Genomic DNA, 27564 nt, shown 5'->3' on the forward strand with positions numbered 1-27564 from the left:
ATGGTATCAGAAAAATGTAAAAACGTGATTTTTCGTTAAAAATATATAGTACCGGAAGTGTTTCTTTAAAACACCAATTTTTTTTAAGGTTGCCACATGAGTGTCTTTCCCAATTAATTTTGGAAGTTGTCAGCAAGCTATTTTTTCCTCTCTGTGAACATGGACTTGACTTCACATGGCAGACAAGATAAACATCTTTTAGTTATTGACTAGAAATTCCACCGCGCATTGCTGCGGGATTAGAAATTATATAAATAAATATGTTTGAAAAAACTGTAAACTCAAATTTAGTGTAATGAACAGATGTCTAAAGTTTAGAATGACATTTAAATTTGAACCAATAAATATGTAAAATGGAAAATTGAAAACCCATTTTGGTATATTTATGTTTAGATCCAATAGGGCATGACCAATCGATCATCTCAATAAAGTAAACAACTTTATTTCATCAAGAAATATTTTTGTTTTGTTACTTTATAAAGAGAATTTCTTCTGAAAGGCCGAAAGCAAGCGGATTCAACTTTGAAATCCCATAGTATGAGTAGATTAAAGAAACAATTTGTCCAATTACATTTAGTAAATAATCAGAAACAATATAATCGTAAACATAAAGTCACATGATCTAATGGTCAAAAACCATGTCAACCACTTAGATATCAAAAAATAAAAAGCACAGGAACGTGATTAGGTATTCCTTCTCAAAGTTTCATATCATTGTTGACATGTTTTGGTCTACATAGTAGAAATCAGTTAAATAGTTTCAGTATGAGCAATAGTTGAAATCATCTAAATGATAACATCATCAATTAGCAGTTAGTTTCATCGCATTTCTATTGTAAAAATGAAATAAAATGGTGTATAAAGATGGATCAAATACTCCTGGTTTGGAGTCTGTATAATACCGAGATATAATTTGCTACCTCTATCATTTGGAAAAATAGTCATCATTTTCATCTTTTTTCTGCATAAGAATTGACTATTACCGATATATAGAAAGGCTTTATGCATAAAACAGAAAAAGAAAGAAAAGAAAAAAAAGGCAGAACGATGAAAGGGAGGCAAATTCTCTGCTCTTTCACTTCCAGTGCCCTCACGTGCAGAGTCAGTTTTGAGATTTTAAGGATCCTGTGCGAAAGTGAATTAGAGGCCCTCAAATTGTGAATTTATTTTATTTTATTTTTAATTTTCAGTTTTGCTTTCTATAAATTCTAATGGCATAAACAAATATAACAAATCAACTGACAAAAAGGTGAATTATTATTTTTCTTAATTACTTAAAGGTCCAGCCACTTAGTACTACAATATAGTGGTATTCCTCTTCACTTATAAGTGAGAGGTCTTAGGTTCGATTCTCGCCAAAGATAAGTTTGAACCACATCATTGCTAGCTGCTAAGTCCCACCCCTTCTCCTTAGCGTAAATAAGATCGTTGGTTCAAAAAAAAAAAAAAAAAAACACTTAAAGGTCCAAGGTTAGAATTTTTATTTTAGTTTTGTGAAATTTTTATATTATTTTCATGGAAGTTTATGCATTTAATAATAATAAAGTGAAAATTGATGGTGGCAAAGCCTCGAACCCATTCCCAAACAGATACAAAGAAACATAAGTACCACTTGTGCTAATAGTTGATTTTATAATTCATTTTACACATATTGTTAGATATATATATGTATGTATGTATGTATGTATGTATGTATGTAAAATTGAAAAATCGGAGGCCCTTTCATTTTGGGGGCTCTGTGCGGTGGCACCACTTGCATACCTTCAAGGCCGGCCTTACTCACGTGCCATTCTGTTTTGTGTGGTCACGGTTAAGTTACGTCAATATTTTATATTATTTTTTTTATAGAGATAATAAGATAAAAAGAAATAGTAATATAAAATATTAACGCAACTTAACCGTAACCACACAAATAAAAGAGCATGAAAAGTCGAAGGGCAAAGAATCTGCTTCACTCAGTCATGCTGCCAGTGTGCATACTTTTTCGGTAATTTCAAGGATGTTGTTTGGTCATCATTAGCTTTCATCTTTTTTCCCAAGTTTGAGGGTTTGAGGGTTTGAGGGTTGTTGATGTTTTTCCATTTGCTTTCGGCCGTGGCCTTCATCATTTTCCCTCATCTTTTTCCCTAGTTTGAGGGTGGTGGTTTTGTCCATTGATTTTCATGCTATAATAATAAAATAAGATATTTGAATAAAATTAGTATTTAATATTTTTTTTAAATCACTCCACCCAACCGCCTTCACATCATCCAAGGTTCCAAGTTCCAACCCTCAGAGCCCAAAACAAAACAATTTAATTTTTAAGAATAAAAATAAGATACTTTCAATAAAATTAGTATTTAGTGTTTTTTTAAATCCCTCCACCCAACTTTCTTCGCATCATTCAAGGTTCAAATCCGTTGAACCACATCAAAAGATTCATCCCACGGTTCCCACCTCTCTCACATAACCCAAGACCCCAGTCTATATCAGACATAATGTAAAAAAAAATTTAAAAAATTGAATGATAAGGGTCGGGACACACACACCAAACACATTTGACGCATTTGAAAGCTGAATGCTTTGAATGATAAGAATCATCCCACGATTCTCATCTCTCTCACATAATCCAAGGCCCCAATCTATGTCACACATACGAAAACCAAAACCCCATAAGCAAAAAATTCAAAAAAACTCATTAAAAAAACAGATCCAATAACATCAAACTCAGCCGGATCAACAAAAACGAAGCAGCAAAACCTGCAAACATGCCCAAACAAACCATGGCATAAATTAATGAAGGGAAATCAAATACATCACCGTTAGCAGGTCCTTCATTGTCGAGGGCGGCTGACAAATGCAACAAAGAAAAACTACAGCTTGCGAAGAAATTTAACAAAAACTAAAAATTTAAGATAACAAAATTGAAGGTTATTTCCGCCTTTTCACTGTTGGTGAACAGTGCTCTCTCTGCCATGATGAATAGTACTTTCTGCTGAGCTTTAACAGATATAAATTTGAAGATGCGGCAAAGGTATTCTTTGATCATTTTGAATCCTACTTGCTATGCTTTTATTTTGCCCCAAGCAATTTTGTTTCCTTGCATACTTGCCACGGCATCCAAGAGGAACCAAAGATTTTTTATTTTTTTTTTCTGAGTACATAGATATTTTTTACACTAAGAGAAGAGGGAGTTTGGATAGACCACACAATACGCAGAATAATTTGGTATCGAATTCGCCATCCATGAGATTCAAACCTAAAACTTCTCACTTCAAAGTGAAAAGGAATGCTACCATACCATAGTACTAAGTATCAGAAGAACTAAAGATTTTGATTTCAAATAGACCCCTCATAAAGCCCTAAGAGGGTGTTTGTTTGCCCTCACTAACTGTCCTTGGACTGGACTGGACTAATAGTTAGTCCAGTCTGATGTTTGTTATCATGTGGGACTAGTCTTAATGAGACTAGCCCGGACTCGCCTACACTAAAGACTTCACTATGGCCATCTCCAATCGAGGGCTGGCCAAATGGCTCGTTTTAGCCATCTGGCCCTCCAAGATTCTCCAAGATATTAATATTTTAATGAACAGTACAGGGCCATATTTGCCTCTGTCTCCAACCGAGGGCCAGAGGGCTCATTTTAGCCCTGCCACAAAAAACCGTCTCCAACTGAGGGGCAAAGGGCCATAGGGCCAAACATAATTTATTATTTAAATTTAAAAACTACAACAACTTAAATTCAAATCGAACAACTTAAATTTAAAAACTACAACGATAACTGGCCCAAAAAACCAAAAAAATTATAATTTAAATTTAATGAATGGTTTAGGTATTTATAAGAAAAAACAAATTAGAATTTTTAAGAATTAAAAAAAAAAAAATTGGCCCAAAAAACCACAAAAAAAAAAAAAAAAAAAATGAATACAACGGCTAGTTGACTAGCCGTTGTATTCAAATTTTTTTTTTTTTAAGCAATCTTGTCGGTTATAACCGACAGGAATACATTTAATTTTTAACATAAATATATTCTTGTCGGTTATAATCGACAGGAAAACTATATTTTTTGCAGCCAGCCCTCTAGCCCTCTCCGATTCCGTGGGGCCCTCTCAGATTCCATAGCCCTCTACCCTAGCCCTTTGTTGGAGACAGTTTTCAGACTATTTTTGGCCCTTTGGCCCTCTGGACCCTTTGGTTAGAGATGACCTAAGAGGTCTTAGTGAGACCCCCCAAAAACCACGGGAATGCTAGTCCCGTCTCCCTCTTCTGCAAGCAGTGTCGCTCAAACCTGCATGAGCAGCATTAGCCCTCCATCGTCCTGTAAACCCAGCGCCCTTTTGGCATCTGGGTCGGTGATTTGGTGTCTTTTTCCATCTGGGTCGACCTGAACGACGACAAAAACATGTATCATGGGAGGGAGAGGCGAAGGGACAAAAATGGGGAAAAAGGAAAGGGGCAGAAAACAAAATTTTGAAATACCCATTAAAACCCGTGAAGGTTTAAGCACAAAATCTAAAATAAAATTGATAAGGAGAGACGGTGAATTGAAAGAGCAAAGATTGATGAACAATTGGGAGTTACCCGCGAGAGAGAAGGCTTCGCGAGATGGACTGCTGCTTTGTTTTCTCAAAGTGGAATGTCAGTTGCTTAAGTGGGTTTATGGACGAGATCTTTCCAAAATGAAGAAGAGGATTCTAGAAATAAAAAGAAAAAGTAATAATAAAATATTAATTGATATATATTAAATTAATATAATATAATATAATATTATAATCTTGCTTTTTAGTCTAATGTTGTACCAAACACTTCACTAAATCAATCAAACTTAGTCTAGTCTAAGCCAGTCTAGTTTAGTCCCTGAAACTAGTCCAGTCTGATATAGTCCGGTACAACAAACGTATCCTAAAGTTATTTGGGTTCTACCTTTTTTTGTTTTTTTTTTTTGAGAGACCATGCTTGCAGTAAACTTTGGACTTCTGAGAGCTTAATTACTCTGCAGACAGGACCCGTGTTGTGGGGGACAACGTGAACAAGTGACGGAGGGACCTTGTGACAAGGATTGGCCCTAGGCTCATCCTGAGATTTTCTTTGCAACCCTCCTCTAATTGGTATTGTACTTCTTTCATATAGAATCCTCCTCTTATTGGTCAATGGTACAACAATTCAAATCTATTCTTCTCATTCCAAATTTCAACTTCCAAGTCTGATTACATCCCACCACTAACTCTAATACTTTATTATATATATATATATATATATATATCACATAGAATTAATAATCTTTAGCATTTGATAAAAAAAACCTTAACACTAAACCTCCACTTCTAAAAAAAATAAAAAAAAAAAAATCTACTTTAATTTTTCTCTTTCACGGTGCAACCTAGAAGCGGGACTCCAAATCTACAAAATTATTCTTCTTCTCATTTTCTGAAATTTCATATATATATATATGGTCATACTAAACTCAAACTCATTCAATAACAATAAGATTTGTAAAATCTATCTTATTGTCTGTAACTTTTTATTGTTTATCCTCTATCTTACCTCTTATTTAAGTGTTATTGTGTTAGTGTTTAGAATTTTTTATTGATTTGCACTATTAAATTTAAGGGTAGTACTATTTACACACTTATTTTTACCTTCCACATACCTTCGTTAATTTTTTTACATTAATCTTCTTCAAATCATTCAGTCCAATGAACAAAAACTAAGAGGGATGTGTAAGAAATAAAAAGAGGTGTGTGGATGACAAAGTTAATAGTATAGATGACAAAATTACCATGAAACAAGTAATATTGTGCATGCTTGGTAGACCTGGCATTCGTGTCGTGTTTTCTGTGTTCGTGTCATTTTTGTGTCATACTCGATATCTTAACGGGTTGTGTCGTGTAATACCCTTTAAAATAAACGGGTAAAATGACCTGACCCGAAATCGACTCGACAATATTAACAGGTAATATGACCTGACCCGTTACCCGTTAAGAAAAATATATTTTAAACCAATAAATAATCAAATGAAAAACATAATACTAAATAAGTAGTACATACTATATTGTCACATCCAAAACATAAAAATACATTTTTCTTTTAAGTATATTTTCACTTACCTAAATTGATCAAATGGTAAAATTGGAAAATATTGGAATAGAGAAGGGGTTTTTTCATCCAAAAAAGTTCTAATAATATAAGTGAAATAGAATCCAACGGTACAGATTTACTTTCATTTATCTTACGACTGTTATTTAAGTAAAGTCTTTAATTGTTTTTTAATTAATGTAGAAGTGTAAAAAATATATAAACGCTCGTAATGACAAGCCTTACAACTTTCATGAAGAATTTAACTTCGAAATTCACCACTATAATCATATAAATCATAGATCAAAATTTAACCATTGATTGTTGTTTACATTTACGCTTTATTGTTCTCATCAAATTTTGTTTTTTCAGATTTTCTTTTTTGAAAACATGATCTATTAGAGGATGCAGGAAGATGAACGGTTTGGATCGTTGATATTATATTCAGAGTTTTACGGTTAGTGAAAATATTGCTTGATGTTTATAAAGTTTATTCAAACTATATGACATTGACTTATATTTCAGTTAACCGTAAATATCAAAATGTGATATCAAAGATCTGAACCGTTCATCTTCTTACATCCGATAAATGATCATGTTTTCAAAAAAGAAAATTAAAAAAAATGAAATTTAGTAAGAAAAATAAAGTGTAAATGACAATCAATGGTTAAATATAAATTTAAGGTTTATGGATTATAGTGTTGGATTTCGAAGCTAACCTCTTCATGAAAGTTGTAAAGTTTGTCACTACGAGTGATTACATATTTTTTTACATTTTTTACACTTCTAAAATAATTATTATTAATTTTTCCCTCAAATAAAAAACATTATTCATGAGGGTTTGGAGGATTTTAAAAATCTAAACAATAATGTAAGTGTAACCATTATCTACTCGTTGAGGAATAATGATGAATCACGAGTGTTTATATATTCTCACATTTTTCGTACTTATATGTATGTCTTCTTAGTTCTTGGCTATACAAATATTATACTAGTTTATTTTAATTTTGGACAACAACATGTTAAGTAAAATTTATCCTAGTAATGATAATAAGGAACTCTCATAATAAAAATAAATAATGACTAAATTTAAAAAAAAAAAAAACTTATGTAGAATAATAATACAAAACTATATATATATATATATATAAATATTGTATATATTAAAATGGCTATTGTATTTTATAATAAATCTTTTAGTTATTAAATTTTAAAATTATCAAAATAATTTTTTTCTTAACGGGTCGAAACGGGTTACCCACGTGTATATCCGTTAAGAACCCGTTATTAACGGGTTCTTGATGGGTCACCTAATAATGATCCGATTAGTTATCGTGTTGACCTGAAACCCGTTATTTTCGTGTCGTGTTAGAAACTGCTGAGTCTAATGCTTGGAAGTACATTCAGTACGTGTTTGATGAAAGTGTTTTTACGTTTCAAAAGTTTGGAAGAATCACCAATTATGTACTTCTTGTAAGCACTTCAAGTTATTTTTCGAATTTACTTTACACTTTAATTAAGGATTCGTTCTATAAACACTTTCATTAAAAGCATCTTTAGTCATTTTCAAAACACTTTCAAACACACCATTGACAATGAATATGTTATTATGATGTTCGTTTAGTAGTTTTTTAATTGTTAGCCACCATTTCTTTTACATTTGTGAAGGGCCTCTCCTCATATGAAATTCTGGTTTTGCCATTGAAAAATGACCTCCAAACAATTTCATTGTCTTTTCTTCATCTGTTCCAATAAGAGCCCATTTCAGCTTTATCTTGGTATTTGGTGGGAAGGATCTAAACGTCTTTCTTCTGCACAATTAGTGATCTAGAGAAGAACATGTTACCGTCATCGTTTGGAATCAAACGAGATGTAGTGGCAACTGCTGCTCCTCATTGCTATAGTGGGGACTGGCGATGACATCGTCATTTGGTTGCTGCTTCCTTGTTCTACACGAGATGCAGTATTCAAAACCTTCATTGTCTTAAGAATTTCTTCATAGTTTAGCGTACAAATGTCTTGGCGTAGAGATGTTAATTTCCTAGCAGCTCCACATCCACGTATAGACACGCTGTGCCGGAAATTCTTTGATTAACAGATTTTGACCTTTTCCGTAAAGATCACTTTCCGGCACCTCCGTGTCTACGTGGAGGCATGTTGTGCCGACAAAATTCTAGGCGAGTAGATTTCGACTTTTCTCGTAAAGATCACTTTCCGACACCTCCGTGTCTACATAGAGACATGTTGTGCTAAGAAAATTCTTGATGAGTAGATTTCGACCTTCACCGTAAAGATCACTTTCCGGCACCTTTGTGTCCACGTGGAGACACGCTATGCTGAGAAAATGTTTGATGAGTAGATCTGAGCAGCTAAAGATGAACATCTTGAAGGAGTTCACTTTCCTGCAGCTCTGTGTCTGCGTGCAGGTATACTGTGCTGAGAAAGTCTTGACGAGAAGACTTCGACCATCATTCTATGCTGATTGGTTACGTTCTTTTGAAAAAAAACGAGAATTTCTATGCTTTTCTTGTGGCAGGAACCTTTTGTTTTTCTTGCATGCCGAATTGCTACAATCACATGAAAGCTAACCTTATCAGTCTAATTTTGAAGAGCATTTTGATAGCGGAGAAGGGTCGTTGCTTCTAGTTCTTTTTCTTGCCCATCGACTTTAATCACTGGAAGATTGCTTCTAGAGTGAAGAGGAATTGGCACCATTTTGATTTGTTATAAAGAGAGGTCATTCACTAGATCATTTCTTTGTAGGAGCATGTGGGAAAATAACTTTGCTTCGAAGGTCCTGTGCCATGAAGTGGAGGTTAGTGCAAGGAAAGAAATGATAAATAAGAATAAAACTTTTACCTTTGATTCTTCTTCCCTACGAACATTCTGCATAATTGCAGCCATATGCTCCTTTCTTCTCTTTCTGGTAAGACTCTCTCTTTCTATTTATGCAGCTATCGTTTTTCTCTCATTCGCTGCTCTCTTTACTCTCTCTTAGCTTTTTGTCGTCTGTCTCCTCCTTTTATTTAAACCTAGCCTTCGTCTTTTTATAGACGTAAAGGGTAGTCAGAGATCCTTTTCCATTCTGTTATGTGTGCCACTTTCTGGGGATGTGGAGAGGTTGAGAGAAAGCCATTACTTAGTGGAGAACGTGAGAGTTTTGGGAGAGTTCCATACATACACAAACTCAAACTTGTCGCACATTGAGGTCCACGTATGTGCGGGTTGTAGAGATTTTTTTCTCTTTTTTCTTATTAATATATTTTCCTTTGTGAATTATATGGTTCAACAACATCTAGATTATTTATGAACAGTTCTGGAAACTTGACCAGTAGAAGTTAGCATAGATGCTAGAGAAACTTATCCACAACAAGATTAACGTGGATACAAATTTCTTCCTCCTTGATCTTGGATAAAATTGCACTTACAAAACAAATAACATCTTAGGTCAATGCTAAGAGTCCTCACACGCCCACGATGAATTTGGGGGGGGGGGCTTTGGCCGAAGAACCTCCGATGCCAAAGTTAGAATTTAGAGAGAAAAGTGTTTGAGAGTTTTTGGGAGTTTTGCAAGAATGTGGAACTAGGTCTTTAGAGAAAAATTGGTAGTAGTTTATAGGGCATAACCGGTCCCCTTTGGAGAAAAGGTGGCTGGCCTTTGGGATGCTTTTTGTGTGCATTTTGTGGTTTAATGTGTGAGTTATTTGGCAATTAATGGATTAATTACATAATTAATCCATTAATTAGCCAATTAACACATTTTTGGAATGAATATTTTGGAGGTTATGTAATTTATGTGGAATATTTTGCAAGTTATGGAATGATAGCTAATTGATTAGCTAAAAGAGGGAAAAAGAGGTAAAAATATATGGAATGAAATAGGTTTTGGGAGTTACCTTGTAGAAGGGGTTTGATGAGATGGATTTTGAATTGTTACCTATTTTGGGCACTTTTGACTTGGTTGAGGGATGATTGTCCACTGCTCACGCGTAGGAATCCCGGTATGCCTTAAGGGTATTTTTGTCCTCTTCTTAGTGTTAACAAGGAAAATCAATAGGACATTTGTGTGCTATTTTGTGGTGTGCTTTTAATCCTATCACTAACCACCAAGTTTGTCAATATTCTATCATAAAAGATATCCACCTTGTAATCACCAAACACAAGAAAATACCCATGTTCAGTCATCTGTCTGACACTGAGTAAGTTCTTTGCAAGTCCAGGTACTAGCATGACTTCTCTTATATCTCTTTCCCTTCTCAGTGTCAATAACAAGAGTTCCTTTTCCTTTCACATCAACTAGAACCTATGTACCAACTTACATTTTTGCTTTAATATTTATGTCAATGTCCATAAGCAGATCCTCTTTGGAGGTCATATGATTACTACGTCCACTATCTATATACTAGATGTCACTCACAACTTTCACTTCACTTATTTGTTTAACAAGAAATTGATTTCCAGGTTCCTTCAGTTTGTTTGTAAAATTCCCTTGCTAAACATTCTTATTGAGATTACAAACCCTGGCAATATGGCCAAGCTTGCTACATTTGTGATATTTGATCTTCCCTTTTAGCCAACACTCTCCATAGTGAAGTCTACCACAGTATTTGCAAGCGCTACCAGTGTTGCTAGTTTCATTTCTTACACCTGGAGTGAACTTATTATTCCACTGTTTCCCCTTGAACTTGAAATTCTTCTGAAATTTTGTTCCACTAGCATTGGTATTTTGATTACCAATTTACCATTCTTGGGTGAGATATTCAAACTAGCAAATGCACGCTCAGTACTACTTTTTCCATGTCTAGTTAGCCTCAGTTCATACCCTTTCAATATAGCAACCACATCTTGAGCATCAATTACTTCAATATCTTCAGTATTCTTTATAACATAAGCTATACTATCATATGTTTTGGGTAAACTGATCAATAACTTTTGCACAATTCTCTGATTACTAAGATCTTGTCCATAACTCTTTATCTGATTTATCAAATCCAACAACCTAGCCAAATATGTAGCTAGAGACTCACCTTCATTCATACGTGTATACTCAAAATCATGACAAAGACCCTGTAATTTCACAGATCGTACCTGTTTGTCTCCTACGAACTCTTGCTTCAGAATATGCCATACTGCTTTCGTAGTTTCTAGAGTTGCTATAAGTGAAAACATTTGATCCAATACAGCTCCTTGAATGATTTCAAGAGCCCTTACATCCTCGACCAAATTTTCACAATGTAGCTTCATCTTTGCCTCTGTTATCTCTTTCTCCGTCTTCGTTGGAGAAGCAAAACTCTTCTCAACAATACTCCATAACTCGTGAGATCGGAAAGTCGTCTTCATTCAAATTTGCCAGAAATCAAAGTTTTATCCATTGAATTTCGGAGCTCGAAGCTCCCCTCCGCCAAACCCAGCCGTATTAAACTAAGATCACACCTCTCTCTCACTAGTTTATCTGCAATGAGATGTTGCGAGAATGAACTTACTACCACTCACAGAATCGACGCCCAAAGATTCAGACCCAACTTGGCTCTGAGGCCATGTTAAAGTTAGCAGAGAATGGTACATTGTGATCTATGACTTCACAGATTCAGACAGAATTTAGATGAAATTCCAGTACAAAAATAAAGGATGATGATAGAGAGAAGAGAGAGATAGCAATAGAGAATATGTGATGCAAAAGAGAACCAAATGATCGAGGAAAATAGAAAGAATGGGGGATAGATACATTGGAATCACTCAACCAGAGGCAATGAAGCTCACTCACATCGCTAATCGTGGAGTCACTCACACGACTAAGTCAAATACTTGATTGGGGAAGGAGAAATCACTCACTTCAATTGCATAAGGCAAATACAATTTTTTAATTCATTCAAGTCTGCCATTCAAGGCTGTCTAGTACAATATTTATAAGTGTTTACAAATTAGTAGACCTTAAGTTTCCATGACGCCCTTACAACTCCCAAAATAACTTAACAAATTCCTAAGTAATTAAATACAAAACCTTTGTTATTCCAAATCATATTAATGGTTTCAAATTGTTTTCTTCGAGTCTTCCTCCCGCATCATTCTCCTATTCTCGAAGAAAATTCGTCTTCGAATTTCATTTGGTCTTCCTTGATCTTTCGGATGCCTAACCAATGTTTCCCATAGTAGAGATTTTAGTAAGATAAACACAATTCGTACAACAGTGCAAAGAGCACAAAATTCATAATATTTTTTTGTTTCCATCGTGTATATTCTGATCCCCTTTTCCTTCCAAAAGAATTACGATGCATATAGGTTTCCAAACTTATTGCTTCTGGGAGACCGTAAATACTCATGAATGAGAAAAGAAAACTCCAATAATGAGCAAACGGTAGCTCCTTATCCAAGCATTTTCTCTTAACCAAAGCACGATCAAGGAATTCATCCCAAATATAATCATGAAACAGAATGCAAGAGGCTTCACATTCTTTATAAGTTGTCCGCATCGTTGTTCAACCCGTGAACTCTTACCTGCGTTTACATGGCAGTCAACAAAAACTGGGGCAAAATCCCAATATGGAGAACAAGTGACCTCAAGCTGCTTACAACACTCTTGATTAGCCACTAAAATCAAATACTTGTAATAATCATTTTTCTCGTCAAAGATTGGTGTAGAACTCCAATCAACAAAGTTCTCATTGACTTCTTCGTCGTCATCAACGTACTTGTCATAAATTGGCGACAAATTCCAATTGACCGAGCTAGTCTCTTCAACCAATTGATTTTCAAACGGATGGAAAATCTCACCCATGATCTTTATACACAACGGAAAACCTGCTCTGATGTCACTTGATGCAGGACAAAAGCCAAGGGAGTCTCAGGGAGACATGTGATGATAACCTGGATATCCCCGTAGAGACGTTGAGTAAGCTCCGTTGCTCCTGGTTGAGCGAATCCCAGGTTATCTATCCCCCTCTTCTCGAGAACTTTGGTTCTGTCCTGCATTAAGTGGCATCAGAGTGGGTTTTCTGCTGCAGTTGAAGACTATGCTGTGATTTACAATTTGTTTGAAGAGCACACTGTCGAAGAAATTAGTTTCGCCAATTGGGATTCACCACCAATTTATGATGAGTACATTGATGAAGACGAAGTTAATAATTGTTTTGTTAATGAAGTTGATGAGGATGGTAGTGAGGTAAGCAAGTTATACCCCTCAAGTTTGTATAATTTCTTAAAAGATGATATTGTTATTCACGTGATCAATGAGACTCTTGAAGGTAGTTTCTTGAATGTTGAGCACCAAGTAAAGATTGTGGATGTGAAGGAAACTTTACAGTTTATGAGCGAGGTGGTAAATTCATACTTAATTAATGCACAACTTCTACATTGGGCAAAAACTCCTTTATCATTATGATTTGGTTAGAAGAAAGTATTTGAAGAAGAGAAGCATTGCTCACTATTGGAGTCATGTGCCATTTCAAGCTTGTCCATTTGAAGAAAGAATATGGATCAAGACTTCGAACACTCGTAAATTTCTTGTGCTATTGTACCTGTTATGGAAAAGTTTGAAAGGCCTTCCAAAAGATCGAGGGAAAATCAAAAGTCAACTGAAACTCGAGGACAATTTTTTTTCGAGAAGAGGAGTATGATGCAATGCATGACATTAAATATAGCTTTTATATTAAATTTGATTGTTTGTGGCTTTTCATCTTTCAAGGCTATGTTTTATTAGGTTTCTAGTAACTATAATTGTTAGTAATAAGTATTTATCCTACCAATGTATTAATCTCTCTATTTAAAGGACTCCATATGTATGTTTAGGGATACTTGAATGAATTAAAATTGTATTTGCCTTGTATATTTGAAAAGAGTGATTTCTCCTTCTAAAATTAAGCATTTGGCTTGGTCGTGTGTGTGAATCCACAATTAGCGATGTGAGTGAACTCCGTTGCCCTGGGTTGAGCGAATCCCAAGTTATCTATCCTCCTCTCCTCGAGACCTTTGGTTATGCCGTGCGTTAATGACTCTGAGATTTCATTCACACATTCACCATGACATTCGCTAGAGAGATAGTGAAGGAATATCATTCCAATTCTAACGGTTATACACTTTTGGCAGTATTCAAAATACATCAAAGCAATCTTAACTTTCCATCTTACACCCTATGAGATGTAAACACTTGGGCACCTTACTTAAGACCTGTGAGACTCAAATAAGAAATATACAACCAAATCAGCACTTAGTTAATTATTCTAGCAACATAAGCTAGAATTATAACTGCTACATTAGATCACAATTTACACACTAACAAAAACTATGTTACAGTCGAGTTTACATACGTCACACTAAAAACACAAACCAGAGTTTGAAGAACAACGTTCACTGAGGATACACATATCAGAAGTGAGTCTTGTGTTAGTTAATTATTCTAGCAACATAAGCTAGAATTATAACTGCTCATTAGATCACAATTTACACACCAACAGAAACTATGTTACCATTAGATCACAATTTACACACCAACAGAAACTATGTTACAATCGAGTTTATATAAGTCACACTAAAAACACAAGCCAGAGTTTGAAGAACAACGTTCACTGAGGATACACATATCAGAAGTGAGTCTTGTGTTAGTTAATTATTCTAGCAATATAAGCTAGAATTATAACTGCTACATTAGATCACAATTTACACACTAACAGAAACTATGTTACCATCGAGTTTACATAAGTCATACTAAAAACACAAACCAGAGTTTGAAGAACAACGTTCAATGAGGATACACATATCAGAAGTGAGTCTTGTGGAGCCAATTTAGGTTGATATTCTCTTTGGCCACAATTATCCTTACGTTGTTGAGACAGGACGAGAAAGATTCCCATAAATATTTTGTCTCTTCATCACAGACCACTTCCTCTAACTGCTCAAGATCCACGACTGATGGAGGCAGCTCTTGCAACCTTGAGCATTGCCTCATGTTGATCTTTCTTAAACTACTCATTTCACCAATGTCTTCGGGCAACACCTTGATGCTGAAGCAATCAGATATATCAAGAAAGTTTACCTTTCCAAGGTTCTTCATCGAGGTTGGAAGCTTCGACAGTTCTGTGCAGGATCTTAGCCTCAACAATTCTAAATTTTCCAACTTTCCAATCCCTTCAGGCAAGGCAGATAGCTTATGACAGTTAGTGACACTGAGCTTCCATAGTTTACTAAGATCACAAACCTCGGCAGGCAATTCAATTAAATCACTGCAATAGTCGATGTTCATTTCCTCTAGATTCGGGAAAGCTGACGAGATTGAGATGGAACAGTTATTGAAAGCTTGACCAATGTTACACATGAACAAGGATATCTTCTTCAGACTCGCCAATTGTATGGGATTCTTGGTTATGGAAAGAATTGAGATGCGTTCTAATCTGATTCTCTTAAGATTTGGCAACGAACTCAAAAGTTGGAAGTTACTCAAATCAGCAGGTAAGAAACCATAATTTGTGACAATCACAGCCTTCAATTCATCCATGTTCACCACAGATTCAGGTAAGCCATAGTTCTTTGTCTGGAAATTCAATACTAAAACCTCAACTTCTGGCATTTGCATGTTGTGCCATTTAGTTGAAAACCCTTCATCTGCAAAGTAACAACCATAAGTGTGAGGAGGAGAAACTAAAAAGAAACTATTAATGTGTGCGCACGCGAGTGTGTGCAAGGATGACTAGTTATTTGTGCTTGTCTATGTAATTGCTAAAGAGAAAGGGAGAGATGGAACAACCAGTTGTTATGGATAATAAGCGGGCCTTCATCGGCTGATGCTTCTGTTCTCTCCACCATTTTGGAAGATTGTCTCCACATATGTCAACAATCAGTCTTTTTCTATGTTCTACCGGTCCTTTTTTTGTGTTGTAGATAGCCAGCTCCCGAAGAACATCATGCTGGGTAACAAAGTGCTCGCTATAGTATCCGTCCCCCTCCATCTTGTCCTTCCTGGTCATGATCAAAACTAATTTTCTTAGAAGAGATTCTTCAACCAACATATTGCAATAACAAGTTATTAGCATCAACCAGTCGTGTATATAAAGGGGAAAAAAGAGCAAAAATATTATACAAAAGAAAACAAAGCATGCACACCTTGTAACAACAAGATTGGCTAGACTTCGTTTGGTTAGCTCGTACAGGTTTGCAATGCACTCTATATCTGTATCGACATCATGTAACTCTGCCCAGATATCAATGAGGGCAGCAGCTGGGATTCTTTGGTCTTCCGGAAATGAACCTAAGTCTAAGAAACATTCCTTGATGACAACCATTTCTTTATCCAAGGCACCCAAGCTTTTTTCAAGGCACAAAAGCAATTCAGTCTCTGAATCAAGAATAGAAAAACCTTTAGACCATTCAATTACTCTTTTTTGCCATATCTCTATAGGCTCCCCACAAAGCGATCTCCCCACCACTGTAATGGCAAGTGGAAATCCCTTGCAACGCTCAACTATCTGCAGGATAATTTTCCAAAACAAAGTCAATACCTTTTAAGTTGCAGAACCAAAATTCAAGTTATTAAGATGAGAAAATGGCTAAATAACTATCTGCATTATTCTAATTTTAGTTTTAGGCCACAAGTAAGTATGCTTAAATGCATATTTAATCATGGGTTTATATGGTAAATGGATATGTTCATTCACTCGGTTGTGGATGCTTTTGCGTAAAGGGAATATAATATCTAGATAATTTTCCAAAACCAAGTCAATTAACTTTTGACTATACATTTTTGTGCACGGCAACTAAAAAGTACCTTTTCTGGAAGATCTTTTGGAATATGAGAGCTCTTATCTCCAAGGGATGCTGAATGATGAAAAAGTTTCATCGCATTGTCATGATCCAATGATTGCAAATGATAAGGGAAACCATATCCCCGAAATTCAGACCTAGATGTCACCAAAAACTTGTGATTTTCTGTTTTGAATTCATCAAACTTCTCCACAAGGGATTCTGATCCAGACCAAACATCATCCAGGACAATTAGTAAAGGATTCTGCCCTTGTTCCTTCAGAAAACGTTGCAACAACATCACTGCACTGACTTCGTTTTCGAATGTAGGTGCCGGGAAACCCTTGCGTTGATATAGATCTTGAACAATATTTTCCAATTTAGGCTTTTTTGAAACCGTGATGAAGAAGATATTATCCTTGAATGTATCTATCCAATGAAAACATAATGAATCAGTCATTGAGGCATCATTTAAATCTGCCATAATTGTACAAAGAAAAAAAATATAAACAATTCCGAGTGCTAACTTATAAATATATGATCGATACCTTTGACATCCTTGTCTTGACAAAACTTTGTAGCCAAAGTGGTTTTTCCACATCCTCCGGGAGCAGTCAGCACAACCATTGAAACATTTTTGTCCTTTAGAAGCTTCATCTTCAACTCCCTCAGAGGACCATCCAATCCAACCACAAGCGGCGGAAGTTGAGGTACTGCACACCAAGCATCACTGTCGGGTTGTTTCGGTATCACCAGATTCGATTCGATTCTGCTGAGCACGTTCTCTATATTCCTCACCGAAAGGGAGCTGTCCTTCATATCCCTTATTCCCTGAACGTTTAGTATTTCCAAAAGTCGTTGAAGAGATTCATCCCATTCAATCAGCTTGTTGGCGTATTTGTACCTTTTGTACAAGCTCCACCATCGAATCTTTTTGCACTTCTTAACCACCTCTATGCCCTTCTCCAAATGTTCTTTCAAGTCTACCAGTTCCTTATCCGATAGATCCAATTTCTTGTTGGATTTTTCTATATCCTTCAACAATGGTGCCAAAGAGTCTAACCTGGATTTGATCTCTTTGAGAAGGGGCGTAAAAATTACATTCTTGGTAATCAGCTCATCGAGGACATCATACAGCACATTGAACGCTGTTCCGAGAGCAGCCCCGCCGATAAGGCCGCCTGCTCCACTCATTCCTTGATTCTTCACAACAAAAACCAACACCAAAATCAGAAAAAACTTACAAAAATACAGGAAAATTGGCCGAAACGACCATTTTTCACCCCATTGCGGAAATTATCAGTTTTCAGTATGTCGCCGATACTTGATAAGAACTGAGAATTTGAGATTTGATTTCGGACCGTAGCCACTTTCCCAAAACAATAACAGATTAGAAGCTGTAGAAAAGTGAGACACGCTTAAATTTGGTTTCCAAAATAAAGAGATTCAGAAATCAAGCAATACAAAGGGTTTTGGCATAAAAATACTTACTACTGAAGCTCGATAGAAATATCGGGGTTGGAGAGCGTTGACTTCAACAGTAGCTGCACCACCATGTCCGGGAAATTTCGGAGTTGGAGTGTGGAGGGAGACTAGGAAATTCACCACGAAACTTGCATCGTGTCTGGGAATCTTTCACGGTGAGAGAGAGAGCCCACCAACCATATTATTAAATTGTGAAAGCAACTTTCGAAAGGAGACAAAAGCAGAAAGACCAAACGAAAGTTTTGAACCGATGAGCAATAAACGGCCAATATTTAACCATGAATCAATGGGCAATAAATGATCAATTTTTATACACATAGTGACTGACAGCCCATTTTTTTTTTTGGAAAGATCAACTTCATGCTAGCTGTCCAAACGTGATTGGACCAATTAAAAAATAAATTAAATAGGAAATTTTGAGGGTGGTCACGTGCGAATGAAAGGATGAGAGAGAAATAATGACTGACAGCCCATTTTTCTTTTTTGGAAAAATCAACTTCATGCTAGCTGTCCAAACGTGATTGGACCAATTAAAAAATAAATTAAATGGAAAATTTTGAGGATGGTCACGTGCGAATGAAAGGATGAGAGAGAAACTCATTTATCATCTTCTTCCTCCTTTCGTGAACACAATCAGCAAACTCAGAAATTGCAGAACACACTGCACAGACCTGCTGTTTGAGTACGAGGGTTCTCCGAAAAATTTTAGAAGCGATTTAGGGTCGCCGAGAGGCTCTGGGACCTCTTAGGTCCCTTTGTAGATCGGCCACTGATTATATGTCTGCATTAAATTAAAATACGGTAAACTACATTATAAAATATGTCAATATATAATATCTAGGTAATGTTAAGAAGACTAAACATATAAACAAAATTTTAAAAACTAAATAACATGTAAGCTGATGATTGATTTATTACTTAAGCATTGATAAACGTGCTCATTTATATTGATGATACATCATTTAATTTGCAAATTTTGTCTTCAAATTTAGTTTCCTTATTATTGCCTAATAGGCTAATATCTATATCAGAGTAAGCAACAAAAGAAATAGATATAACCAAATGCATAATTTGCATATGAGCCATATTAAAAAAAAAAAAAATATATTTACATATGAGGTGCAGTAAAAACATATTTTTTGTATAATCCAAGAAAATATAATACTAACATGACAATTACACAAGATAAAATAACACATAATTTCTTGAGACGCGAGAGTTGATATAAATAGTCTTACAAACTGATGTGATGAAACATAGAAATTGAACAGAACCAAGAACGAAATCAAACAAGAAAAATCTAACAAGAAGATGAAAGCTAAAGAAAACAATGCTACACAATCAGAAAAACGTTGCTCCATCATTTATTGAGGAAAGACAGGTCTCACAACTGAGGCTTTTCGAGCCAATTCAGATTGGTTTTTTCTTTTGCCACCTTGATTTTGTCTCTGGCTAAGAACGATTCCCACCAATGTTTCTTCTCTTCATCACAAATCACTTCCTCTAACTGCTCGTCAAGATCCCACACTGATAGAGGCAACTCTTCCAATCTTGAGCATTGTCCCACGTTGATCTTTCTTAAACCGCTCATATTACCAATGCCTTCAGGCAACTGCCTAATGCCCAAACAATCATACATGTCAAGACAGCACAACTTAGTGAGGTTCTCAATCGAGACCGGAAGCCTTACCAAGTCTGTACAGGACCTTAGTCTCAGTACATCCAAATTCTCCAGCTTTCCGATCTCTTCAGGCAAGGCAGATAGCTTATGGCAGTTGGTGATACTGAGCATCTTCATATGAACAAGATCACAAAGCTCGTCAGGCAGTTCCACCAAATCATGGCAATAGTCAATATTCATTTCCTCTAAACCTGGCCAGGCATCTGAAATTTTGATGGAACAATTGTGGAAAGCTTGACCCATGTTACACATGAACAAAGATATCTTCTTTAGACTCTTCAATGGTACGAAATTCTTGGTTATGGAATGAATTGAAATGCGCTCTAATCTGATTCTCTTCAGATTTGATAATGATTCCAGAAGATCAAAATTACTCAATTCAGTAGGCAATAAACCATAGTTCGTGACTATTAGAACCTTCAGTTTATCAATTTTCTGCACAAATTCAGGTAAGGCATTGTTCACTGTCTTAAAATTCAAAACTAGAACCTCAACTTGTGGTAGATGAACACTCTGCCATTGTGTTGGGAACATTCCATCTGCAAACAATATGCTACGAGATATGAGTAGGACAGAAATTATATGAAACTTACGTGCAAATTTTAGCGTGTGTCTGTGTGTGCATGTGTATATATGCATATGCTTGTGTCTGTGTTCATGTGTGTGTGAGCAAGGACGAATGTGAATGTATGTGGGTAAGTGTGCTGGTCATAGGTAGACGTGCAATGTGTACATATATGCATTTTATAAAGAGAGAGATGGGACAACCAGAGGAGATAGATAATAGGCGAGCATTGATGGGTTGAGACTTCTGTTCCGTCAACCACTTGGGTTGATTGTGTCCACTTACGACAATCAGTCTTTTTCTATCTTCTATTGGGTCTAGTTTTGCATTGTAGATAGCCAGCTCTCTAAGCATATCATGCTGGCTAACAAAGTGTTCGATATAGTAGTCATCCAGAATCTCTATATTCTCCTTCCTGGTAACAAGCCAAACTCAGTCAGTTGCAGACTTGCAGTTTCATATTATGGTCAGAGCGACATGTGAATGTGGACATTTTCAATGAGAATATTATACAGGAGAAACTTAATAGCTTGCGTACCTGGTGATCACAAGATTTGCCAGACCTCTGCTGGCGAGTTCTTGGAGGTTCTTAATGGACAGAAAGTCCTCATCTAGCTTATATAACTCTGCCCACATATCAATGAAAGCAGCAGCAGAGATTCTTTGATCTTCAGGAAATGAAACAAGGTCCGTGAAACCTTCCCTGATGATAACCTCTTTTTCATCTAAGGCATCTATACTACTTTGAAGGCGAAGAAGCAACTCAGTCTCAGAATCAAGAATAGAACCTTTAGACCAGTCTGCTAGTCTTGAACGCCAGAATTCTGTAGCTTGTCCGCGAAGTGATTTCCCAGTCACTGTAATGGCAAGGGGAACTCCCTTACAGTGCTTTAGTATCTGCAGGTTAATTGTACCAAATGATGTCAATTCCCATCTGGGTTGCAGACAGAATGTTCAAGTTTCTTTTGACATCTCAATGGTTTCATGAAAATGGTTATTGACTACCTACTTAGCTTCATTCTTATTTTAGTTTTGGTTCTTAATTAACATCACATGCGATCAGTGAATGATCGTTTGCAGGTTCATATGGTAAAATGGGTGTTTGCTTCTGTATGTGTATACATATCGTAAAAGATCAAAACAATTTATTTGCCCCACTTTGTTGCCCCTATAATTTGTGAGGCCTTGATATGTATATATGTTGTGAATTGCATAGTGAGAAATAAACCTTTCTCAGAAGATCTTCTGGAACAGACGAACTATCTCCCAGGGATGCTGAATGACGCAAAAGAGTCATCGAATCTTCATCATTCAAAGCCTTGAGATTATATGGAGTGCCAAATCCTGGAAATTCAGATCTCGATGTCACCAAGATCTTGTAATTTCGCGATTTCAATTCATCAAACTTCTGAAGAAGAGATTTGGATTTGAACCGAACATCATCCAGGACCAACAGTATAGGATCTTGTCCTGCTTCCTGAGACTTCATACGTTGATATAGCTCTTGTAGAACATCTAAGTTGGGCTCTTTAGAAACGGTGACAAAGAAGATATTTTTCTTGAATTTATCTATCAAAATACAATACAAGAAATATGTTAGATAAATGTGAAAACAAGGAACAATATACTATGGCAACATTGAAGAGTATGAAACGAGTGAAGCAATTTTCTTAAGGGAACCTGATCAATCATGAAGCTAGTGTAGAAAATGCTTCGTTACCCGGTCAAGTAAAATTTTCTACCCATGGGATTTTCCAATTATATTCCTCTAGGACTCAGATATGAACTGTATAACAGAAATGGGGACGATTCTTTACTATATAATGCATGACTGAACTATTATATCCGAGATATACCACATATTAGTCATGGAAAAAAGAAAGCTTTAATTTCGAAACCAGATATCCAATAAGATTTGATATTCAAGCATTTGAAATATTACATTTGTGGATTCACTTTGATGTTATATATATCCCAAGCTGTGTTTGATTTGGGTATAAATAGGTGCTGTAAACTCATACAAAAGGCTTCAAATCAACTAACGACATCTATAACATACTGCTAGTAGTAATCGAGAGAAAACAATGTTAAATTACAGATTACTTCTACTATAACACTTCTCAATTAGCAATTAGAAAGTATTATTATACCTTTGACTTCCTCATCTTGACAGAATTTCATTGCCAATGTGGTTTTCCCGCAACCTCCGGTAGCAGTCAGCACTAACATCGAGACATCGTCCTTAAGAAGCATCTCCTTCAAATCCCTCAAAGGCTCATCCAATCCAACTGTAACATGTGGAGGTTCAGGAACTGAACCCAAATCATGAAATCCTTCTTGCTTTTGTATGACAACATTCTCTTTGTTTCCTACCAAACTATTTTTCTGGACAGTAGTCAAGGTCTCCTTCGACACAGCCAAGTTCTCCCTCGAAATAGCCAAGTTCTCGAACCCGTTCCTTATTCCCTCCACAGTCAGTACCGTCAACAACCTGTTTAGACACTTGTCCAAATCGAGAAGTTGCTTGGCGTATTTATACTTTTTGAAGCCTTTCCACCAGCAAAGTTTGTAGCACTTGAGAACTAGCTCGTCCCCATTCGCCATTTGTTTCACAATTGTTTCTACTTCCTTGTTTGATTGATCCAACACCTCTTTGTACTTCGCTATGTCTTTGATCAGCGGCTTTAACGCTTCTAGCGTGGAATCGAGATCTCCGAGGAGCTCTCGAAACATCATAGTCTTGTCCTTGACATCCTTAACAACCTCATACAGCACAGTAAACAATGCTCCTACAGCAGCACCTGCAAAAAGCTCCCCAACTCCTCCCATTCCAGCTTCTCTCAAACAAAACCCGACACCGAAAAATCCGAAAACTAACTTGTAATAATTACAATCAAAACTTGAAGACAAGAGAAGAACATAGCAGTATGAAAAACCCAAACAAAAATGCTCTCTTGATATAAGGAAGAATCCGATTCTGCTTCAATGGGAAGCTAATAATTCCTGAGTAGAATCCATTGACTTACTTTTCCCTGTCCCCATTGATTTACCAAGCAAGTTGCAAAGCTGCTTGCTGTGAAACTTCGAAACCTATTGCTTTGCCATTAACTGACCGAGAAGAAGTTTCTGCTACACAAAACATCGCGCCTATCACACTCATGGCTGCCGACAAGAGCGCAATTACAATGCAATGATCCAAAGTGTTGTGTGCACGGGGGGAACCCTTCAACCACAATCAGTCGCAAGTTGGAACCCTTTAATTATGTTTCCTTTCTCCGGTCACCGCTAACTTCCAAGTCAACAACCACAACGGTGGTTTTTCTTTTCTTGAAACGATTAGGAAAAGTAACGAGAAGAAGATTTTACACAAAAAGTATATGCTCATTATATACCGATCTCTACCCTTATTATAAATTTATTTTCTAGATTTTTCGGAACACCATGCTATCAGGGTAATTGGAATTCCGTTTTTTTTTTTTTTTTTTTTTTTTTTTTGGTAAAACAATCAAAACTCTACTTTATAAAGAAACATCCAAAAAATTCATCTTATTGTAAAAGTTGTGAGGGTGAATGCCTATATGTTTTTAGTCAAAGATGAAAAGTGACGAAGACTTAAGAATAGTAGCATTGTTGTTGTTTTTGTTGTATGATGTTTTTCAAAACACACTCATTTCACTTTTGTGATTCTCCACAGATATGGCTCTATATAAGGAATATTTCATGTATGATCACAATACACAGAAAAGAAAATAAGTGAAAAGCAATAAAATCAATATCCATTCCTTTCTCTTTTTACTTACAATCATTTTGTGTTATAGTTACGAAAATAAATAATGTGATACATTGCACTCACTTCACTCATGTCCCTAGCAAATGTTATCTCTCTAACTTTTACCTATTTATAACATGTTATCAACACGACTCTCTCTAACCAGTTCTCATTTCCCTTCGCCGAAAAATGCTTCCTCCAAGAATCTTACTATTCTTCTTCCCTCACCTACTTGATATACCCTCGCCAAGATCTACTAGCATCATGCCTTCTCCTAGTTCTCAATATAACAATTATTTATATTTATTATTTCTTGTTTGATGTAGCTCCTGATTACTAACCTAGTGTTTATTTATGTTAATTTTATTACGATCAAAGATGGTGCGTTACAATTCCCTATTTTAAACTGCAAATTTAATTTTACTGCAATTTTAGGTGGTGCACTATAATCGCCCAACCTATAATTAAATATTCCTGCTACTTGAGTAGTGCAACCTTTTACGTCTATACAATCAGATTATTGGATCTAAGTTGCTGATTGTTTTGATTTCGTATAAGCTGCAATAAAATCTGCACCCACAACTGGAGGAGTCAAGAACCCTAACCATTATCGCCCTGGAATCGTTGCTGTTTGGTGAGTTTTCAACACAATATAGTTCAAATTCTCTGAATCCTGATCTTGAATTTTACCATGTTGCATTTCGTTATCTGAACTCTGTTCTTTCATTTATAAATCCGTTTGATTGAAAATTAGTCCATTCGGACCGTCTTCCACCCAAGCAACCACTATATAGTTTGAAGAATGCATTTAATCTTTATGGCAACGCCATTTATTTATCTCTCAGCAGCCTACAAGGGGATTTGATTGCATCATATTGGTTCATCTCTTTGCCCCCTTTTCTATTAAATTTTGTGCGATATGGATGTGGGTTATTCTCAATGTTTAGGTGGAAATTATTTGACAACTTCTGCAAAATTCTATGTATGATATAATAAAGCTTTTTCTAACTGAATGTAAGCAAAAATTTTGCAAATTAGAAGTGATAAAAATCTCTGTTTCATATAGCTACACTACTGCATAGCAGTATTTGATCAAACTATAATACTTTTTTTTTTTTTTTTTTACAACGGTGATGCAGAAGGGTTAGCGTTGGAGTTGGAAATAAGTAGGACTTTGTATGGATTATTCTCTCCCTTCCCTGCATTAGAAGGTAAGTATTATTCCAAAATGTTCAGTATAAGTGAAGTTCAGATTGTTGAACCGTAGCTTTTTAATTAGACAAGTTAAAAAAATTTCATTGAAATTGAAGCATTTTGAGGATCTCTTTTGAGTTTTATTGTTGTATTATTATTTTATTCTCGCCTATTTTTGTTTCTACCAATTTTGCTTATATATGTTTGATTAAGAACATGGATATTGAAAGTTTTGTTAATTTTTTCTCATCCCTCTTTTACAAAATTCGGTGAAATGCATTGCAGGTCATCAGTGCCCTTTTGCCTCCAAATTTCCAAGCTAATTGAACTCACGTCCCTCAGGCCCGTTTCTCCTCCTTGACTCGCTGTGAAGAAGCTCAACTTCTCAGGCTTCGGTTTTTATTGTTAGAACTTTCGTTTTTTACATATGTTTGTGATTAATGGTTTTCTTTTGAAAAAATGCTAATGGAAAACTGAATTTGAGTTATGATTTGTGATTTTTATTCGTTGCTTATTAAGATTTTTGTCCATTTTCTCCAGCTCTCTCACAGCGGAATCACCATCACCACCCAACAAACCCAAGTGGGGGAATTTCGATTACTGTTCCTGGAGGGAGGTAAAGCTGCTATCTTTCTCTACAAAGCGTTGGATTTTTTTAAATTTGGGTTCCATATCTTTTTTCTCTATTGGTTTAGCTTATGTCAAATTTCGCTACGTCTTAAGGTTCACTTATGCCTTATAATTGGTAATATTTTCAGTGCGACTGTGTACAACACTACGTGGTGTTCACGCACAGCCGTTTCGTTATTGGTTTTGGCTGTTTGTTATTATGTTCCATTCCACTTTGATATCCTTTAATAGAAAATGCTAAAATCCTAACTCATTCCCATTCAATGACATCTTAAGTTGTTGTAGAAGCAAATGATCCAATAATTACATATTTAATCAGAACTCCATGAGTGTTTTTTTCAATGATTTGTTGATTTTGTGTGATTTCGGTTGGATGGCTATCATAAAGCGAATCCTCAACTTTGTTCGTGTATACTGAGAGTAAATTAGAGAGCTAAAAGGTAGTAAGGTTTGAATATTTATGTTTAATTTTGTTTTGAGTTTGGATTCATTTTGTTTGTTTGATATTACAAATTCAGTGATAGGGAATTGGCACTTTTCTCCATTTTGAACAGCGTTTAACTCATTTCTAATTTTCTGTTTGGTTTCCAAGAAAATCGAGGGAAAAAAGCATAGGAGATTAATGAATTCACTGAATTGAGTGCTTTAAGTCCATTTTTGATTGAAGTTATTCCCTTTGCTTTCATTTCTGTATTTTTTCTTTTGGGTTTCCAGCACGTTGAGGATGGTAAAATAAATTATTTTGATTTTGGAAGTCTACTTTGTTTTTCAGCTTTAGTTCTTGGGAGAACCGAAAATGTGATTTCATGTATTTTATTATGTTCAAAATTGAAATTAGAATCATGCTATTCTTTGATATGAATGAAGTACATGGTGTTCTTCAAAATTGAAATTAGATTTCTCCATCCCCCTTAATTAAATGAAATATCAGAAAATTACTTTCCCTTTGCTTTGTTTGTCAAATATTATGCTTATATCTGTTTAATTTCATTTTCTATCAGCAAAAGAACTGTGATACCAATGTACTAATGAGTATTGTTTCAATTTCTATGTTTACTCATCTCTTCCAAGGGAAATACTGCATTTAAGGAAAGGCCTGAAATAATGTTGTCGACTGCTATACTGAAGCCATCAGATTGAACATGATGTGTGCAACCGTGCAACTGCTTACTTGGAGGTAATAGTCATTCTATTGCATGCATATCTTTAGAATCTTTGTTTTTATAACTATTTGGTGAAAGCACTGCAGACCAAATCATGTTATATATGCTTATTGTAAACAGTTCTGTTTGTAAAAGGACAGTTGGGTGACTTGGCGTTAGTTGCTGTTATCCAGATTTTGTATCTTTATGTGGAAATGAGTCGTAGCTGGTAAATGAGAAGCAGAGTCAGCAAATTACGGAGATACCTCCAGAAGAGTACAAAATGCCACCGATATGGATTGACTTGGAAATGACT

At 35.7% G+C, this 27564-nt stretch overlaps 2 protein-coding genes across 4 annotated transcripts; both read right to left on the reverse strand.

Moving 5' to 3' along the window:
- Nucleotides 1-14548: 14548 nt before the first annotated feature.
- On the reverse strand, nucleotides 14549-18454 carry LOC103956331 (probable disease resistance protein At5g66900). 3 transcript variants are annotated; one of them, XM_048575324.1, is made up of 7 exons: nucleotides 18274-18454; nucleotides 18107-18179; nucleotides 17331-17985; nucleotides 16808-17211; nucleotides 16147-16508; nucleotides 15791-16002; nucleotides 14549-15648 (listed from the first exon to the last, which is right to left on the reverse strand). In XM_048575324.1, exons 3-7 carry the CDS (start codon nucleotides 17974-17976, stop codon nucleotides 14807-14809), a joined length of 2466 nt encoding a protein of 821 aa, XP_048431281.1. In that variant the 5' UTR covers nucleotides 17977-17985; nucleotides 18107-18179; nucleotides 18274-18454; the 3' UTR covers nucleotides 14549-14806. The 3 variants fall into 3 exon arrangements, with proteins under 3 accessions (XP_048431281.1, XP_048431280.1, XP_048431279.1); XM_048575323.1 differs by lacking the exon at nucleotides 18107-18179; XM_048575322.1 differs by having other exon boundaries at nucleotides 17331-18179; nucleotides 18274-18453.
- A 996-nt stretch (nucleotides 18455-19450) lies between these two features.
- On the reverse strand, nucleotides 19451-23913 carry LOC103939699 (probable disease resistance protein At5g66900). The gene is made up of 5 exons (XM_048575723.1): nucleotides 22664-23913; nucleotides 21742-22082; nucleotides 21052-21410; nucleotides 20717-20928; nucleotides 19451-20487 (listed from the first exon to the last, which is right to left on the reverse strand). The coding sequence occupies exons 1-5, from the start codon at nucleotides 23340-23342 to the stop codon at nucleotides 19652-19654; spliced, it is 2427 nt and encodes an 808-aa protein (XP_048431680.1). The 5' UTR covers nucleotides 23343-23913; the 3' UTR covers nucleotides 19451-19651.
- Between the last annotated feature and the right edge of the window lie 3651 nt (nucleotides 23914-27564).

This window comes from the organism of the source record quoted next, unplaced genomic scaffold (assembly GCF_019419815.1).
Source record: "Pyrus x bretschneideri cultivar Hongxiangsu unplaced genomic scaffold, Pyrus_bretschneideri_v1 Contig8, whole genome shotgun sequence".
NCBI classification, from domain to species: Eukaryota; Viridiplantae; Streptophyta; class Magnoliopsida; order Rosales; family Rosaceae; genus Pyrus; species Pyrus x bretschneideri.

Coding starts and splice junctions, on each gene's coding strand:
- LOC103956331 (XM_048575323.1), bottom strand. CDS start 17,976: ATGAGTGGAGCAGGCGGCCTTATCGGCGGGGCTGCTCTCGGAACAGCG. Junction 16,509..16,807: donor CAAAAGATCTTCCAGAAAAG/GTACTTTTTAGT, acceptor ATTATCCTGCAG/ATAGTTGAGCGTTGCAAGGG. Junction 16,003..16,146: donor GCCAATCTTGTTGTTACAAG/GTGTGCATGCTT, acceptor GATCATGACCAG/GAAGGACAAGATGGAGGGGG.
- LOC103939699 (XM_048575723.1), bottom strand. CDS start 23,342: ATGGGAGGAGTTGGGGAGCTTTTTGCAGGTGCTGCTGTAGGAGCATTG. Junction 22,083..22,663: donor TCAAGATGAGGAAGTCAAAG/GTATAATAATAC, acceptor GTATTTTGATAG/ATAAATTCAAGAAAAATATC. Junction 21,411..21,741: donor CAGAAGATCTTCTGAGAAAG/GTTTATTTCTCA, acceptor ATTAACCTGCAG/ATACTAAAGCACTGTAAGGG.